Source organism: Diospyros lotus, chromosome 2 (genome assembly GCF_014633365.1).
Source record: "Diospyros lotus cultivar Yz01 chromosome 2, ASM1463336v1, whole genome shotgun sequence".
Classification (NCBI taxonomy): Eukaryota; Viridiplantae; Streptophyta; class Magnoliopsida; order Ericales; family Ebenaceae; genus Diospyros; species Diospyros lotus.
Genome location: NC_068339.1, coordinates 47,498,128 through 47,516,448, shown reverse-complemented (window position 1 = coordinate 47,516,448; position 18,321 = coordinate 47,498,128). Strand labels below are relative to the sequence as shown.

The 18,321-nt window shown below is 36.6% G+C and overlaps 1 protein-coding gene across 5 annotated transcripts in view; it reads right to left on the bottom strand.

The window, feature by feature from the left end:
* Window positions 1-18,321, bottom strand: part of LOC127794574 (uncharacterized) — a 58,359-nt gene that overhangs the window by 37,820 nt on the left and 2,218 nt on the right. For 3 of the 5 annotated variants that reach the window (XM_052325785.1, XM_052325782.1, XM_052325781.1), the window contains 2 exons: window positions 14,654-14,767; window positions 7,035-7,214 (listed from right to left, as the gene is read on the bottom strand). In XM_052325785.1, the coding sequence (XP_052181745.1) occupies window positions 7,035-7,214; window positions 14,654-14,767 (294 nt within the window). Of the gene's footprint in view, window positions 1-7,034; window positions 7,215-14,653; window positions 14,768-14,900; window positions 14,973-18,321 lie in introns of all 5 variants that reach the window. The other 2 variants (XM_052325784.1, XM_052325783.1) reach the window with 2 other exon arrangements.

The following is an 18,321-nucleotide window of genomic DNA, read 5'->3' as shown; positions in this document are numbered from 1 at the left end:
CACCTCGCTATCTTCATCTTCGCAGTCAGACTTCTCGTCTGTAGCGAAAGCGTTTAGCTTTATACCTATCAAGCTAGACTCAAGTAACTATATTTTTTGGAAAGCACAAATTCTTGCAACGATTTGTGCCTTTGACTTGTTGCCGTTCTTGAACAAGTCGCCTCCTCCTCCTAAATATGTGTCAAATCTGACTGGTAATGGTGATGCTCCGGTGGTTAACGTGGACTATATGAATTGGATGCGGTCAGACCAATTGCTCCTCGGCTGGTTGTTCTCTACTATTGACAAGGAGGAGCTTGTGCAGGTGATTCAATGTGAATCATCTGCCGAGGTATGGTCTGCTCTTGAGAGTTTATATTCTCGCCAAACCATAGCAAAATCTTTCCAATTAAAACAGCAGTTAAGGTCTGTTAAGAAGGACTCTATGTTTATTAATGATTACATACTGAAAATTAAGACAATTGGTTATTCATTGGCTGCTATTAGTGAATCCTTGAGTGATAAAGATCTATTACTTGCAATCCTAAATGGATTAGATCATGAGTATGAAACCGTGGTAAGCTTGATCACCTATCAAATGGATGAAATCGACTTAGAAAAAGTGCAGTACTTGTTGTTAATGCATGAGCAGCGACTATCCTCTAAAAATACTGCACAGTCTATGGTGAATTTTGAGTCGGTTATGCATGCTCCTGTTAGTGTAAACATGACTTCAGTTGCAGCACAAAATGGTAATAATACTAGAGGAGGTTTTGGATAAAGAGGAGGTGGATATAGAGGTGGAAGAGGTCGTGGTAGATCAAATAGACGGATCTATTGTCAATTGTGTGGAAAACCAGGGCACTTTGTTGATAAATGCTATCATAGATTTGACAAAAACTTTCAGAGGAATGCTGGTGGTCAAAGTTTTCAGAATTCTCAGAACTTTCAGAAGTTTCCAGCAGCTGATTCTAGGGCATATGTAGCTACCTTTTCTGATTCTAATGAGCCCTACATGACTGATATAGGTTCTTCTCAAGGAGTCACCTTGTATGGCCATTTTTCTCAACCTCCAGAAAATTTGTCACCCTCACAATTGCCTGATCATTCATGATTTGTGGATTCTGGAGCCACAAATCATATCACTTCAAATCTCAATAACCTGACATTGCATGCACCTTACAATGGAGGAGACAAGATCTCTGTTGGAAATGGTAAGCAATTGTCTATATCTAATGTTGGTCTTGGACATCTATATACTAACACTAAGCCTTTTTCTGTTATCTCATTACCTAGAGTTCTTCATGTTCCTCATATGAAGAAAAGTTTAATCAGTGTATCACAACTTACTAATGATCACAATGTAATTGCTAAATTTCATTCCAATGTTTGTTTGATTAAGGACAAGAATACAGGTCGTGTGCTACTTCGAGGACAACTTAGGGATGGTCTTTATCAACTGGTTCCTGCTTTTGATCAAGCTGCCAGCATCCCTGAGCAATCTATCAATTCTTCTCATTCAGTGTCATTTACAACTACTGCTAATTCGTTGTCTACGAATAAATGTACTGAATTTTCTTCCAATTGTTGTAAACAACAGCTTCCATTTAGTCATGGACTGTCACCTAATGTTTGTTTAGTTCAATATAATAAGACATGTCAACAGTGGCATGCTCGATTGGGTCATCCTACTTACAATGTATTGAAATTGATTCTTAATAAAATTCGAATTCCATGTTCCTCTTCAGCTCTTTCATTCTGTGATTCCTGTAAACTTGGCAAACATCATCAACTTCCATTTGTTTCTCATAATATTACTGCAAAAAGGCCATTGGAGTTGATATATTCAGATGTTTGGGGTCCTTCTCCTATTATTTCTGTTCAAGGATTCAGATATTACATTATCTTTGTTGATGCTTACTCAAGGTTCACATGGCTATATCCATTGAAATTAAAATCAGATGTTTTACCTACCTTCATTAGTTTTCATAAACTTGTTGAAAATCAACACCAAACCAAGCTTAAAGCTATCCAAACTGATAATGGGGGGGAATTTCGAGCCTTTTTACCTTACCTACAAAGTCATGGAATACAACCTAGGTTTTCATGTCCTTATACTCACCAACAAAATGGTGTAGCTGAAAAGAAACATAGGCATGTAGCTGAAATGGGTCTTACTCTACTTGCTCATGCTCATATGCCATTAAAATTCTTTGAAGAAGCCTTTCAAACTGCAACTTTTATTATTAATTTGTTGCCTTCCTCTTCATTACAGTCTCATACCCCATTTGAGCTTCTCTATAAGAAAACACCAAATTATCTGTTACTTCAACCCTTTGGATGTGTTTGCTTTCCTTATTTAAGACCTTATAACAAGCACAAGTTTGATTTTCACACAATCAAGTGCATATTTCTTGGATATAGCCATACTCAAGGAGGATATATTTGTTTGCATCCTTCTGGAAAAATCTATGTTTCTAGGCATGTAAGTTTCAATCCTAATGAATTTCCGTTTCCAGGTCTTTCTCTTCATCTTCCATGTCATCTAAATCAAATTCAAACAATTCTTCTACTTTGATTTTTCAATCGCTTCCTAATTCTTCTTCTTCTCCTGTTTCTTGTCCTCGGGTAGCACAGACCTCTAATTGTCTAGAATCTGTCCGCAACTCTGTAAATTCTACTAATTCTTCAAGTCAATCAGTGACCTCATCTCAACCTGTTCATTCTTCTCCCAACACATTAATTCCGGTTTCTAAGTTTACAACTGTTCCAGCTCCATCTATTCATCCTATGGTCACAAGGTCCAAGACTAGACAACTTTTAACCACCTCTCCTCAAGCCTTGGTGAGTTCCCTAGAACCTAATACAGTCCATGAGGCCTTATTAGACTCAAGATGGGTTAAAGCTATGAAGGAGGAGTTTGGAGCTTTGTAGAAAAATGATACATGGGAACTTGTTCCATTTTCTAATGCTATGAATCTAATTGAATGTAAATGGGTGTTCAGAATTAAATATAATTATGATGGAACTGTTCTGAAGTTTAAAGCTAGGCTGGTGGCAAAAGGTTTTCTTCAAAATCCGGGTGTCGATTATGTTGAAACGTTTAGTCATATTGTTAAAGCACCTACTATTAGAGTTTTATTCTCTTTAGCGGTAACTTTTGGATGGGATATACAACAGGTTGATGTAAACAATGCATTTTTAAATGGTGATCTTGAAGAAGAAGTATTCATGTCGCAGTCAGAAGGTTTTGTCAATCCTAAATGTCCTTCTCATGTGTGTAGACTGAAAAAATCTCTTTATAGACTTAAACAAGCTCCTAGAGCTTGGTACACCAAGTTAAGACATGCTCTTCAGTCTTGGGGTTTCTTAAGGGCTGTTTCGGATGCTTCCCTGTTTATTAAAAGAACTTCAGCCTTTGTCATTTTTATTTTGGTGTATGTTGATGATATATTGATTACTGGTTCAGATTCAGCTGCTGTCCAAGATTGTATTCATAATCTTGACACTCATTTTGCTCTAAAAACCCTAGGATCTGTTAATTATTTTCTAGGGTTTGAAGCATATAGAGATAGCAATGGTCTCTATCTTACTCAGTCCAAATATGTGCTAGATTTGTTAAAGAAGGCTGCTATGTCCGATTGTAATCCATGTGATACTCCAGTTAATTTAGCTATTTCTCTAACTGATGAAGGTGAAGTATTTGCTAATCCAGCCTTGTATCGAACACTAATCGGATCATTACAATATCTTACTTATACAAGGCCTGATATAGCCTTTGGAGTGAATAAACTTAGTCAGTTTCTCGCTAATCCTAAGGAGCAGCACTAGTTGGCTTGTAAAAGGTTGTTGAGGTATCTTAAGGGCACAATTGGTCTTGGTCTTTTCTTTTCACCATCTTCAGCAGATTTATCTCTTAATGTTTATACGGATGTTGACTTTGCTGGTTGTAAAGTCTCTAGACGATCAACTAGTGGGCTGTGTCTTTCTTGGTAACAATCTAATCATTTGGAGTTCAAAGAAACAATCAGTGGTTGTTAGATCTATTGGGGAGGCTGAGTATAGAGCCATTGCTCAAGGGGTGACTGAAGTTATGTGGCTGATATCTTTGTTTGGTGAGCTGGGTTATTCATGTGTGCATACTCCAATTATTTGGAGTGACAAACAAGCAGCCAAAAGCATGGCTAAAAATCCAGTTTTTCATGCTCGTACAAAACATATTGAGATTGATATCCATTTTGTTCGTGAAAAGGTGGAGAAGAATCAAGTTGAGATTAGATATGTGCCTACTACTCATCAAATTGCAGATGTATTCACTAAAAGATTACCACGAAGCAGATTTAAATAATTGGTAGACAAGCTATGTTTACATCAGTCTCCCATGGTTACTGTGATGACTGTTACTAAATCTGATTCTAAAGAATTAACTGCTAGACGAAGTCTCAAAGAGAAGTCTACTTTGAGGGGAAATGTTGAAGAGATTATTTGAGCGCCTATTATGTTAGAATAATTAGTTGTTTTTCTGTTATGCTTTTATACCGCTTGCTGTATTAATTGTTCTGTTAGTAGTTAGATGCGTTTGTATATAAGCTCAGCAAGCTTCATTATAAGTTGCTGGAAATATTATTCATCTTGGAGATTGTTCTTTCATTTCTCTTGTGCCCTAGATCTCTCTAAATCTTCTCATCTTTACATGGTTTACCTAAGAACAAGCCCATCAGACCTCAACCAGCACCCTCCGTGCACCCTATGATCACCAAACTTCGAGCCCACACTATTGCCACCTCTAGCCCTCATGCCTTAGTGAGTTCTCGTGAGCCTAGTTCAGTTCATGAGGCTCTTTTAGATTCAAAGTGGGCTCAAGCTATGGACATTGAGTATAAGGCTTTGGAGAAAAATCATACATGGGACTTAGTTCCTTTTTTCTCGTGACATGAATCTAATTGGGAACAAGTGGGTTTTCCGGATAAAGTATAACTTCGATGGATCCATTCTAAAGTATAAGGCTCGGTTAGTGGCAAAGGGTTTTCTTCAAAACCTGGGTGTTGATTATAGTGAGACCTTCAGTCCGGTAATTAAGGCTCCTACAATTCGTGTATTGTTTTCATTGGCTGTTCAAAATGGTTGGGACATACAACAGGTGGATGTGAATAATGCTTTCCTCAATGGTAATTTGGATGAAACAGTGTTTATGGTTCAACCAGAGGGCTTTGTCAACTCTCAGTTCCCTAATCATGTTTGTCAGCTTAGGAAGTCTCTTTATGGGTTGAAGCAAGCTCCAAGAGCTTGGTATACTAAGCTGAAATCAGCTCTATTGTGCTGGGGCTTTGTTAAGTCAGTATCGGATGTGTCCTTGTTTATCAATCGGACTGCTAGCTATGTGATTTATATGTTAGTCTATGTTGATGATATATTAATCACTGGTTCAAGCTCAGCAGCTTTGCGTGATTGCATAGCAGATCTAGATCGTTCCTTTGCTCTAAAAACTTTAGGAACTGTCAATTATTTTTTGGATTTCAAAGCCTATAGAGATCACACTGGTCTCTATCTCAATCAGTCCAAATATTTCTGTGATTTGTTGCAAAAGGCCTCCATGTAGGGCTGTAAGCCTTGTAGTACTCCTATGACTGCTAGTACTTCTCTTACTGATGATGGAGATCTATTTTCCCAACCTACGGTGTACCGTACTCTAATTGGTTCCTTGCAATATCTTACTTACACTCGGCCTGATATTGCTTTCATAGTCAATAAATTGAGTCAGTTCATGGCTACTCCTAAAATGCAACATTAGTTGGCTTGTAAAAGATTGTTGAGGTATATTAAGGGGATTGCTAGTCTAGGTCTAGTTTTCTCTCCCTCAGCTGAAGCTTTGTCCATCATGGTCTACACAGATGCAGACCATGATGGCTGCAAGGTAACTCGCATGTCTACTACCAGGTTTTGTGTCTACCTTGGTAAGAATCTTGTTGTATGGGGATCAAAGAAGCAGTCGGTTGTAGCCCATTCAGTGGGTGAAGCTGAATACCGAGCTGTTGCCTTGGGCATAACTAAAATTGTGTGGCTGAAGAATCTTCTGCAAGAGCTGGGATATCCTTGTGAAGCTACTCCTATTGTGTGGTGTGACAATTTAGCTGTCAAAAGCATGGCAGAAAATCCTGTGTATCATTCAAGGACAAAACACATAGGTGTTGATGTTCATTTTGTAAGGGAGAATGGAAAATGGTGAGGTAGAGATCAAGTATGTTTCTACTGCTGAACAAGTTGCAAATGTTTTCACTAAGGGGCTGCCTAGAGATCGCTTTAATTTGTTGTGCACTAAATTGGGCCTTACAGAGACACCTACAACAAGAGTCCAAATTCAAGAGGAGTGTGGAAAAGTTAAATAGTTAGTGCTGGCAGCTTGTTTGTTATTTCTGTTTTGTTTAAGTTGGCATGTTTTTATTCAGCTATTTGTCTAGCTGTTATGCGGTGTTGCACGCCTATATAAGGAGAGCAACAGTGTTCGCTTAGTATGTAATTTTTGATCTTGTGATCTGCTTTCAACAATTCAAGTTCTTTCGTTCTTTGATTAGCTTTTCTTCTTCGTAATTCTTTTCTGCCCTAGATCTAAATTTCACACATACATTGGCATGCTTGACCCTAGCGAGGCAGTGGTTCGTCAAGGGTTAATGGCTTCTAATTACTAATCTCTGAGCTTTTGGCATGAGATATCATTAGAAAAAAGACCAAATCCGGACATCAAATGGATCGAACTCCTCAAAGAAGAAGACATCTGGAAGGTGAAAGTGCAGAGGTAGTTAGTAGAAAACATCCAAAGTAATATCTATCGTAACAACAAAATGTCATTCCATAAAGAACAAAAGATGAATTGTTATATATGGGAAAAGAATGGGAATGACATTATAGTACAGCAATAGCAGTAGCAATAGTGGCAATGTGAAACACTAACAGACAGTGTTTCTAAAGAGAACTCTACTAGTCAATTTCTGGAGGGAAAAATTATGGTCATCATGATTATAAAGGATTCTTAATGCAAATGAGAAAATTGCTTATACCGGTGCTTCTAGAATATCAGAGCAAGCAGATAATGACTGGGAAGAATGTCTGAAACGATACTCTGCTAGTCTTCTTTCATTTCTTTCCTGACTGACTTGGAAGTTCAACGAGATAAACTCTTGTTCAAGTCTCGAAACTGCAGATTCCAATATTGCTATATTTGACAAGAGCTCCTGAGCCTATTGAACAAGGACAGCCAGTTTAATGTAATTTTCAACTCAATAAATTACAGAAAAGCCAAACTATTGTAAGTAACCAAAATCAAGAATGTTGAATGTATGCATCAGCAGCTGTTGAATTCCTAAAAATTTGCAGATTAGTTTTTGACCAAGTTTTTAGGCGTTTTTATTTTGATTTTATGATATTTACTAGCTGTTACTGCTAGTGGCTAAAGTTTAGGAAGTTTGTTGCTTTTATTTCTATTTTTTCTGTTGCAAACTTTTGTATTTAAGCAGATCATTAATCAATAAAATAGACATCTTCCTTTTCCTCTCATTCTTAGTTAAGTTTACTTTCCAACAAATTGGTATCAAAGCCTTCTTCTTAAAGGGACTTGTGAGTGAACCGAGTGAAACCCACTATAAAAGCCTAAACACCTTGCTTCAATTCATAAAGTAGATGGATTCCGGAATATCCTTCACAGCACTAGCACCACCTGTGTTTGATGGTGACAGCTATCATGTCTGGGCAGTCAGAATGGAGGCACACCTGGAGGCAAATGATCTCTGGGAAGCTGTTGAGGACGACTACGAAGTTCCTCCTTTGCCAAACAATCCAACATTGGCTCAGATCAAAAATCATAAGGAAAAGAAAGCAAGAAAGTCAAAGGCAAGAGCTTCTTTGTTCGCTGCTGTCTCACCAGGAAATTTCACCAGAATCATGACCATGAAATCAGCATTTGAAATCTGGAATTTCCTAAGCATGAATATGAAGGAGAAAAAAAGGATCAAGGAAATGCAAGTGTTGAATCTGGTTAGAGAATTTGAGAAGCAGAAAATGAAGGAGTCAGAAACAATCAAAGGGTATGCTAATAAACTTCTTAGCATTGTTAACAAAGTAAGATTGCTTGGTTCTGAATTTTCTGATTCTAGAATAGTTCAGAAAATACTTGTGATGGTCCTGAAAGATTTGAAGCTACTATTACTTCCTTGGAGAAACTAAGGATCTGTCAAAAATTACCTTGGCAGAACTTTTAAATGCTTTGCAGGCCCAAGAACAAAGAATAATGAGGGCTGAAGGTTCTGTGGAAGGAGCATTGCAAGCTAAATTGCAAATCAACCAAGGAGAAAAAAGCAAGAAAAAGAAAAACAAGAAGAAGAATTTCAGCACACAAGAAGCAGCCGCTAACACCAGCAACAGTAATGGAGAAAAAAAACAAAGAATTTCCTCCTTGCAAGCATTGTGGCAAAAAGGGTCATCCACCTTTCAAATGTTGGAAAAGACCTGATGTCAAGTGTGATAAGTGCAACAAGCTGGGACATCATGAGAGAATCTTCAGGAGTAACTTTCAGCAAAAGAATGAGGCTCAAGTTGCAGATCAGTAAGAGGAAGAGCAGCTGTTTGTAGCAACCTGTTTTACAAGCAGTAGCTCAAGTGAATGTTGGCTAGTGGATAGTGGTTGTACCAGTCACATAACCTATGATCAAGAGCTTTTCAGAAAGCTGGACAGTTCACAGGTATCAAAAGTCAGAATCGGCAATGGTGAACTTATAACTGTCAAAGGAAAGGGAACTGTAGCCATTGAAAGTTGCACGGGTACAAAATTAATTTATGATGTTTTGTATGTACCCGATATAGATCAAAACTTGCTAAGTGTGGGACAATTAGTTGAGAAAGGATTTAAAGTCATCTTTGAAAATAAGCAATGTTTGATCAAGGACGCCAATGACAAGGAAGTTTTCAGAATCAAAATGAGAGGCAAAAGTTTCTCACTTGATCCAATGGAGGAGGAGCAAGTAGCTTATCCAGTTACTGTAAACAATACAGAGATCTGGCACAAGAGGTTAGGCCATTTTCATCATGCGGCAGTGCTGAATATGCAAAGAAAGGAACTGGTTCAAGGCTTACCTCACTTGGAGTCTGAATTACCAAGCTGTAAGGCATGTCAATATGGCAAGCAAGCAAGACTACCCTTCAAACAAGCAGCCTGGAGAGCAACTGAGAAGCTGCAATTGATTCACACAGATTTGGCTGGACCTCAAAGGACTCCTTCACTCAAAGAGAGTAAATATTACATTATCTTTATAGATGATTTCACCAGAATGTGCTGGATTTTTTCTCAGGTCCAAGTCAGAGGTTGCAGGTGTGTTTTGGAGATTTAAGCAGTGGATTGAGAAGCAAAGTGGCTGCAGGATTCAAGTTCTGAGGTCTGATAATGTTAAGGAGTATACCATTCACTAAGTTTTGTGAGGAGGCAGGCATTGAGCATCAACTTACAGCTCCATACACTCCTCAACAAAATGGAGTCAATGAAAGAAAGAATAGAACGATAATGGAAATGGTCAGATGCATGCTTTATGAGAAAGGGTTACCTAAGGAATATTGGGCGGAGGTTGCAAACACTGCAGTATTTTTGCTAAATAGACTTCCCACCAAAGCAGTAGACGGGAAGACTCCTTTTGAGGCCTGGTATGGTTATAAGCCCTTGTTGAAAAATCTTAATAGTATTTGGATGCTTGTGTTTTACTTATGTGCCACAGATTAAAAGAGACAAGCTAGACAAGAAAGCTGAACCTGGTATCTTTGTGGGATATAGCTCTATCTAAGGCGTATAGAGTTTTCCAACCTCACACAAGGAAAATTCTGATAAGCAGGGATGTGTACTTCATGGAGAATGAGCAATGAAGCTGGAATAATGCAGAAAAGAAGCTAATTGCTGATCCTCTGCAAAATCAAGATGAGTTAGTTGATGATCCTCCTGTAAGAGGCACTAGATGCTGTTCTTGAACCAGCAGGGTATTGGGAAGCTGAAAAAGATCCTAAGTGGAGGACTGCAATGCAGGAGGAGCTCTCCATGATTAAAAAAAATCAGACTTGGGAACTAATTGAAAAACCTAAACATAGAAAAGTGATTGGAGTCAAGTGGGTGTTTAGAAGAAAGCTGAATCCAGATGGCTCAATCAACAAGCATAAAGCAAGGTTAGTAGTAAAAGGGTATGCTCAAATTTTTGGAGTAGATTTCTTTGATACATTTGCTCCTGTTGCAAGGCTAGATACTATCAGGATGCTGCTAGCTATTGCAGCACAGAAGGGATGGAAAATCTGTCAACTTGATGTCAAGTCAGCATTCTTAAATGGATTTCTGGAGGAAGAAATCTATGTCGAGCAACCTGAAGGCTTTGCTGTGAAAGGGCACGAGGACAAGGTCTATCTACTAAAGAAGGCCTTGTATGGTTTAAAACAGGCCCCAAGAGCTTGGTATAGCAGGATTGATGAGTACTTATTGAAACTAGGCTTTGTTAAAAGTCTTAGTGAATCCACTTTATATATCAAAGGTGATCAAGCTAACTTTATTGTGATCTCCTTATATGTTGATGATCTCCTGGTCACTGGAAGCAATGTTGAACTTATTCAGCAGTTCAAGGAAGATATGATGCAAGTCTTTGAGATGATAGACCTGGGAGAAATGTCTTATTTCCTTGGTATGGAAATTAAGCAGAAAAAGGATGACATTTTCATCTGTCAGAGGAAGTATGCAAAGGAGATCCTAAAGAAATTCAACATGGAGAACTGCAAAAGCATAAGCCCTCCTATGTGTCAAAAGAAGAAGCTATGCAAGGATGATGGAGCAGAACAAGCGGATGAAACACTCTACAGAAGTTTAATTGGCTGCTTAATGTATCTCACAGCAACAAGACCAGATTATCTTGTATGCTGTAAGTGTACTTTCAAGATTCATGAATTGTGCAAAAGAATCTCATTTTAAAGCAGCAAAATGAGTCCTACAGTATGTTAAGGGGACCTTAAGCTATGGTATTAAGTTCTGTTCATCACAAAGTTTCCAGTTGCAAGGTTATTCTGACAGTGATTGGGCAGGATCTTTTGATGACATGAGAAGCACCTCAGGCTATTGTTTCAGCTTTGGATCAGGAATATTCACTTGGTGTTCAAAAAAACAGGAAATCGTTGCACAATCAACGGCTGAAGCAGAATTTATAGCAGCAACAGCAGCTGTTAATCATGCCTTATGGCTAAGAAAAGTTCTAATTGATTTGCACATGGATCAAAAGATGAGTATAGAAGTGATGGTAGACAACCAGGCAGCTATAGCCATCTCCAACAATCCAGTTTTTCATGGAAAAACTAAGCATCTCAGTATAAAATTGTTCTATATCAGAGATGTTCTAAAGGAGGGTGCAGTATGTTTGAAGTATTGCAAGACTGAAAATCAGCTTGCAGATATCTTTACTAAGGCTCTTCCAAGAACTAGGTTTGAATTTCTAAGAGAAAAACTTGGAGTTTGCACCAACTGATGCATGGAGGAGTGTTGAATGTATGCATCAGCAGCTGTTGAATTCCTAAAAATTTGCAGATTAGTTTTTGACCAAGTTTTTAGGAGTTTTTATTTTGATGTTCTGATATTTACTAGCTGTTACTGCTAGTGGCTAAAGTTTAGGAAGTTTGTTGCTTTTATTTCTATTTTTTCTGTTGCAAACTTTTGTATTCAAGCAGATCATTAATCAATAAAATAGACATCTTCCTTTTCCTCTCGTTCTTAGTTAAGTTTACTTTCCAGCAAAGAAAATGAGAGGAACCTAATAGACCTACAAGGCATCTCATCAGGAGATTCACAACAACTAGGCAATATACAAAAGGTTGATCCATAGCCAAAAGATAACTTACTTAACCAAAAAGAAATGGAAGATGATGATAAGCTTATAGTTGTGGAGAGATTTAGATAGGGCTGGAAGTTTAACTTGAGGTTAAACTTGATTATGTTTGGGAAAAATAAGGAAAAATCAAAATATATATATACATATATATATTATTAGAAGAGAATTTGATGAGGATTAGGATTTATTACAGAATTGAGAATACTTGTTGAAGAGGGATTAGGATTAAAGATGTAGATTTTGAGGATAAATTTCAAGAAACCCATGTGTTATCTTATTAGGATATGATAAGGATTATGATTAATTGGAGAATTAGAAACAAAAGGGAAATTGAATCCTGAACCAAAAGGGATAAGGACCTAAGATGCTTATAAATACAAGCTTAGAGGAGGATTAAATTATCAAACTTAACTATGAGCATGAGTGAGACGCAAAATCACTGGATATTTGTGGATTCTCTCTATAAAGGGATCAGGTGAGGGGCTTCCTGCACTAGTATGTTTCGAAAATTATTCCAAAGCCTGTTTGAAACACTATTTTGGCACGATATAAATTCTCAATTCTATTACTTAATATCTATTTGATTGTTGATTTGAAATCAAATTGAGAACGTGGAATTGTGAAATTATGAAATTACTTTGAAAAGTATGAAGAGAATATTGTGAATGTGGCATATGCAAATCCTATATAACTTTGTACATTAGTAAACTCCAAGAAGAAAGGGCCACCTGCTAAATCCAAGAAGAGTACTGGATCACCTTCCATGTTGATAGAATCCTAGAAGAAAGGGGTACTGGCTAGATCTGGGAAGAATATTGGGTTACCTTATACAATTGGACTCTAGGAAGATAGGGATGCCGGCTAGTTATTAACTAGATTCGGGAAGAGTACCAGGGCCCCTCTTACATCAATGAATTTGGGCTATATTGCCATGGAAATATTTGTTGAGATGATGATTTATGTGCATTATGGATCATTATGCTATGTGATACACACGAATTGATTTTTTGTTGATACATCATGTTGCATGGGAAATGTTAGTGAATCTTTGAAACTAAAATTTTGTGTATTATATGCATCAAAATCTTTATATTGAATATTGATCTATTGTGTGTGGTAACCTTCACTGGGTTTTAAGTTCACCACTCTTCCTAACATATTTTTCAAGTGTGCGGGATTGGTGGGACTAGATGTGGACTTATATCGGGGGATTATCAATAGACTCAATTTGGGATAGTTTAATTTTCAGTTATTATTGGGGTGTTTCGGTTATGTAAACTTTAAGGATGCTAGAGGTTTTTACTTCAATTTATTTCTTTTGTAAGATATTGGAGATTTTCCATGAAATCAAACAAGTGGGTTTCTCGAACTTTCAAGTCTTGGCTAAGGGGGCATGGCTAGTTACACAGCCTGTAGAGGGGGGTGTGACGCTATCTCTACACCAAAATTAGGTGAGCGGTTGTTTCTGCACCAGAATATTTTTCTCAATTTTGTTTTGAGAAACATGAAAGGATTTTTGTGATGTTAGTGTATGGTTATGCAATATTGTGAAACTTTGTACATTGGTAGACTGCAGGAAGAAAGGGGTACTGACTAGATCCAAGAAGAGTACTAGATTACCTTGTGTATTGGTGAAAATCCAGGAAGAAAGGGTACTAGCTAGATCCGGGAAGAGCAATGGGTTAACTTGTACATTGATGGACTCCAAGAAGATAGGGGTACAGTCTAGTTATTATCTAGATCCATGAAGAGTATTGGGTTACCTCTTGCATTGATGAATGCAGGGCTATACTACTCATTGGAATGTTTATTAAAAAGATGATTTATTTACACTCTGGAAATTTGAAAGTTGCTCCATGTGGCATGACTTTTTTATTAAAGATACATGATATGGCATTGGGAACCTTCATTGGGCTTTAAACTCAATCCTCTCCTAGCATTTTTTATGTATCATGTTGATACATGAAATGGCTTGGACTTGGATTGGGGGATGCCAGTGGACTCAATTTAGGATTGTTCAACTTTTAGTTATCCGATTATGTAAACTCTAAGGATGTTAGTGGTTTTATTTTAGTTTAATTCTTTTATAAGAATTTGGATATTTTTATTGGAATAAGAAGATGATGGATTTTTTAAGCTTTTTGGAAAATCAGGAATGATTCGGCTGTTCATATGACCAAATCACTAGCTGTCCAAATCACTAGCTGTCTCTTTTATTCTACTTTACTAAATATAGCTTAGCCTAATAGGAAATAGAATATGCATAACTGTAATTAGCAATTTCTTATTCTTGTTCTCTCCTATTATTGTATAGATTTGTAATTAATGTAGATTCCTAATCTAAGAATAGAATATATGTATATAAACTGATGTACACACCAGTGATGAATATACAGACTCATTCTCTTATAAAGTCATCTTTCTACCCGAGTGTTGTCTTTTAATTATTCAGCTGCCCTAATTCATACTCGAGTAAATATTCTTGTCGGTCAGCTAACCTAATCCTTTACTCAAGTAATCTTCCCACCCTTACTCGAGGAAGCCTACTAGCTAATCACTTTTCATTCAACCTTCATGAACTTTAGGTCTTGGTTTAGGGTTGATGGCTGGTTGCACAACCCATAGAGGGGGGTGTGACAAGGCTGATAAGTCATCAGTCTACAACCCGCAGAGGGGAATGTACAAGTTAGAAAAGAAGAATGAGCTTAGCAGCAGTGCTCACTAATCTTATCACTCAAAAGGATTATTTAATGATTAACCCCAAAGCAAATTATATAGAGACTTACATGATGAGAAAGGGATGATGCACTTGATAGTTCAACAGCATTTTCTTCAATAGCTTTTTCAAGAGTGGCATGAAATTGCAATTCTTCTTGCAGCTGCTGCTGTAATCTTTGTATCTATTCAAAGAACTTACATTAGAAGCAAGTAATGCTGCAAGCCTGCAATGTTACTGAATCTGACAAATGATGTCCTAAACAAGAAGCTACCAACTTTTACCTATGCAAACAAAGTCATTCAGACAACACATACCAGTTGAAGATAAATAACTGCACCCATGCTGCAATACACGAATAGAGACACCCTCATTTCCTATTCCTACCCCTGGAGGTTCAATAAGAAAACCCTAAATCCCTGGCTTTTTCATAGGCACGGCTGTGAAAGATAGAAAAATCAAAAACCATTGTACCAATCATAAACAATGAAGATTCTTTATGTCTATATATAAGAGAATACCACTACCATTTCCTTGCTACAAGTGGCACACTATGAGTGACCTCAAGTTTTGATTTTATTTTTCTTAATAATAAAGTGTTTGTTGATCAAAAAAATAATAAAGTGTTTGACCTTTTCCTTTCATTCATATTTCACAGTTACTTAGTTGACATACTTTATGAAATTCATATAGAGCAAGTACCTAATAATTTTGTTTTCACATATATTTATTGTCAATTTGCAGCATATACATCTACATATTTACGTAAAAATGTATATTTATAAAATTAGACACCCCACCTGGTGGGATTGAGGCTTGTGATGATGACAATTATAGATATTTATAGAATTAGATATCATAATATATATATACACATTTTGTTCATTTTTCGCTCTACTTCCATAATCTACTCAAAACTTTTTGTACACTTAGAAGTAGTTAATGAAGAAAATTACTTTTAGGGTTTTAATTTAGTTCAAGTGAAATGCATAAAAAATATATCCATATAGATAATATGATGCTGTCACTATAGCTGCAATAAGTGTCTTACTCTAGCAGCAGCTACCTATCGAGGACTCTTCAGTAGAGGTCACGCTCCAAAATTCAAAAGAGAATGGTAGTGTGAGATCAAAGTGAGACATGGATCGTGTGTCAAAATAGGTGACTAGGCCAATGAAAAAGAAGATTTGCAGAGACACATCACACAATACCACACCATTCCAGAAAGATGTAACCTCTAAAGCTGGCCAATAGTTTCAAATCTAATGTTGATTTCTTTGTTCATTTCATTTATTGCCTTTTTTCAGGTTTTTTTCCATGTTTCAAAATAATCCTTTGCAAATTAGCTAGCATAATAAGCCTGAGGACAAACTCTGACCATACAATATCTAGATATTAAATGATTATGGTTGTAACAAATGCGTACTATGCTTCTAAATTTTTTACTCCCTCTGTATGTTTTAAATTTTGAAAGGATTTGGAGGGTTTGGTACAAGCATAACTATTAATATCATACCAAACCAGATACCAGATTTTTCAGTGGTACAGTACAAAGAGATGGAAAGCATATTTCTCGAAGTTAATCAATGAAGGTGGAAAAGCAGGTATTATGCCAGGACATCATAGTAACCCTAAGAAGGATGTAAATTGCATGTTCTATAAACATATTCGTCCAAACAAAATAAAGCAAGCACTAAAAAGATTAATAGCAAACTAGTTGGACCAGATAATATCCCAACACGAGCACAGAAATGCTTCAGAGAAGATGGCATTTTTTTTTTTTGCCGGGGGAAGATGGGTCTTTTGGTTAAAAAATTTATTTAATGTGATCCTCAAATCAAAGAGGATGTCGAATGAGTGGAGAAAGAGATAATTCTTGTTTCTAAGAATAAAAGAGGTAGTTCAAAGTTGTGAAAATTATAGAAGGATCAAACTAATGAGATGCACTATGACACTAAGGGCAAATTGGGCAAGGCTAAGGAGAGAAACTAAGCTGTCTAAAAAAGTACTTGATCTTATGCCAGGTAGCTCAACAATGGAAACTATCTACTTATCGAGATGCTTAATGAAAAAGTCAAGAGATAAACAAAAAGATTTGTATATATGGTATCTATGCATTTGGAAAAGGCCTATAATAGAGCACCTAGAAGATTCTTGTAGAAGGTGTTGGAGAATAAAGGAGTTTGGATTTCTTATCCACAAGTTATTAAGGGCATGTATCATTAAACAAAAACACATGTTAGGACTTGTGAAGGATATATTAAGGCTTTCTCAATTACAATCAGATTACATCAAGAATCTACATTGAACCCTTATCTCTTTGCTCTTTGATGGATGAACTCACAAAGAAAATCCAAGAAGTGTCTTGGTGTAAGTTATTTGCAAACATTCTTCTTAGATGAAGCAAAAGAAGGTGTAAATAATTAAAGATAAAACACCTTAGAGTCCAAAGGATTTAAATTAAGTAGGGCAAAATATGAGTATGCGAATGTAAGTTCAGTAAAAATAGAAGTGTGGATGATGTTATTATGAGACCTTGGAGATCAAGTTATTCCAAAAAAAACAACCAAAAAAAAGGGATCAATTTTGATATCTTGGAGTAACTGTTTCAAAAAAATAGAAGGCATCATGCAAGATGTTACTCATAGAAATAGGACTGGATAGTTAAAGTGGACAAGTGTGTGAAGCATTTTATGCAATTGTAAAATCCATTTAAAACTAAAATATAAGTTTATTGGCTAGTTATAAGTTTTTTGTATGGCTTAGGATGTTGAGTAATAATTAAGGGCCAACATATGCAAAAAAATGAGCATAACTAGTATGAGAATGTTATGGTCGAATGTACACTCATACAAGAAAAGATAGAATAACACGCAAAAGCATACATGATAAAATTAGAGTGGCATCTATTGAAGATAAGATACGGGAGTCACGAAATGATTTAAATATGTAAGCAACTGATGAAGCACCTGCGAGGCAAGTGAATGAAATAACAAATGGGGAGAGGAAGACAAAAGAAATCTTGGTGTGAAACTCTTAGATATGATATAGGTTAAATGCATTACATTAGAAATAGTAGAATGTAAATAAAGCACTATATTTATATATATAGAAACATTAAACAAATCCATGCATAGCACGAGTCTAAATTAGTCATAAAAAAAATTTGGGGACTCATGGAGCCATTGCATTTACATTATCCAATGTTAACAAAGTTATATTAAACGAATGACATGTTAGGACTAAAAAGGTATTTTTTATACTTTCACATAATTTGAGCAATACTGTGTGCATAGTTGTCTGCATCCAAGGCAGACTTCAATTGTCATTCTTGCTCTGCTGTCACCATTAGGTCCCACTGCCTAAACAACTGACATTCTTACAGTCATAAGCATTTGCTGATTAACCCTGGTAGACCTTCCCAAACTTTTTCAATGACCAAACAACTCATGAAAGTACAGAACTTCACAACACTCTTTTAAGAGTTGAAGAAACAAGATTACTTGAGGCCAACCTAAATCTCCTAACAAAGATATTATGCTATTATTTAGGATCCAGACACTAAAACTTGTAGAAGGTAGCTTGAAGCAAAATTTTCACTGACAGGTAAAGTTTTCTACTTGTTTATGCTTCCATTGAAGACTGGCTATACAGTTGCATTCTTGAAGCATAAAGCACAAACTTGATCCCAGTGCCTTTGCTTTTTTGGCTGCGTGAACAAACCAAAATGTTTCAAGA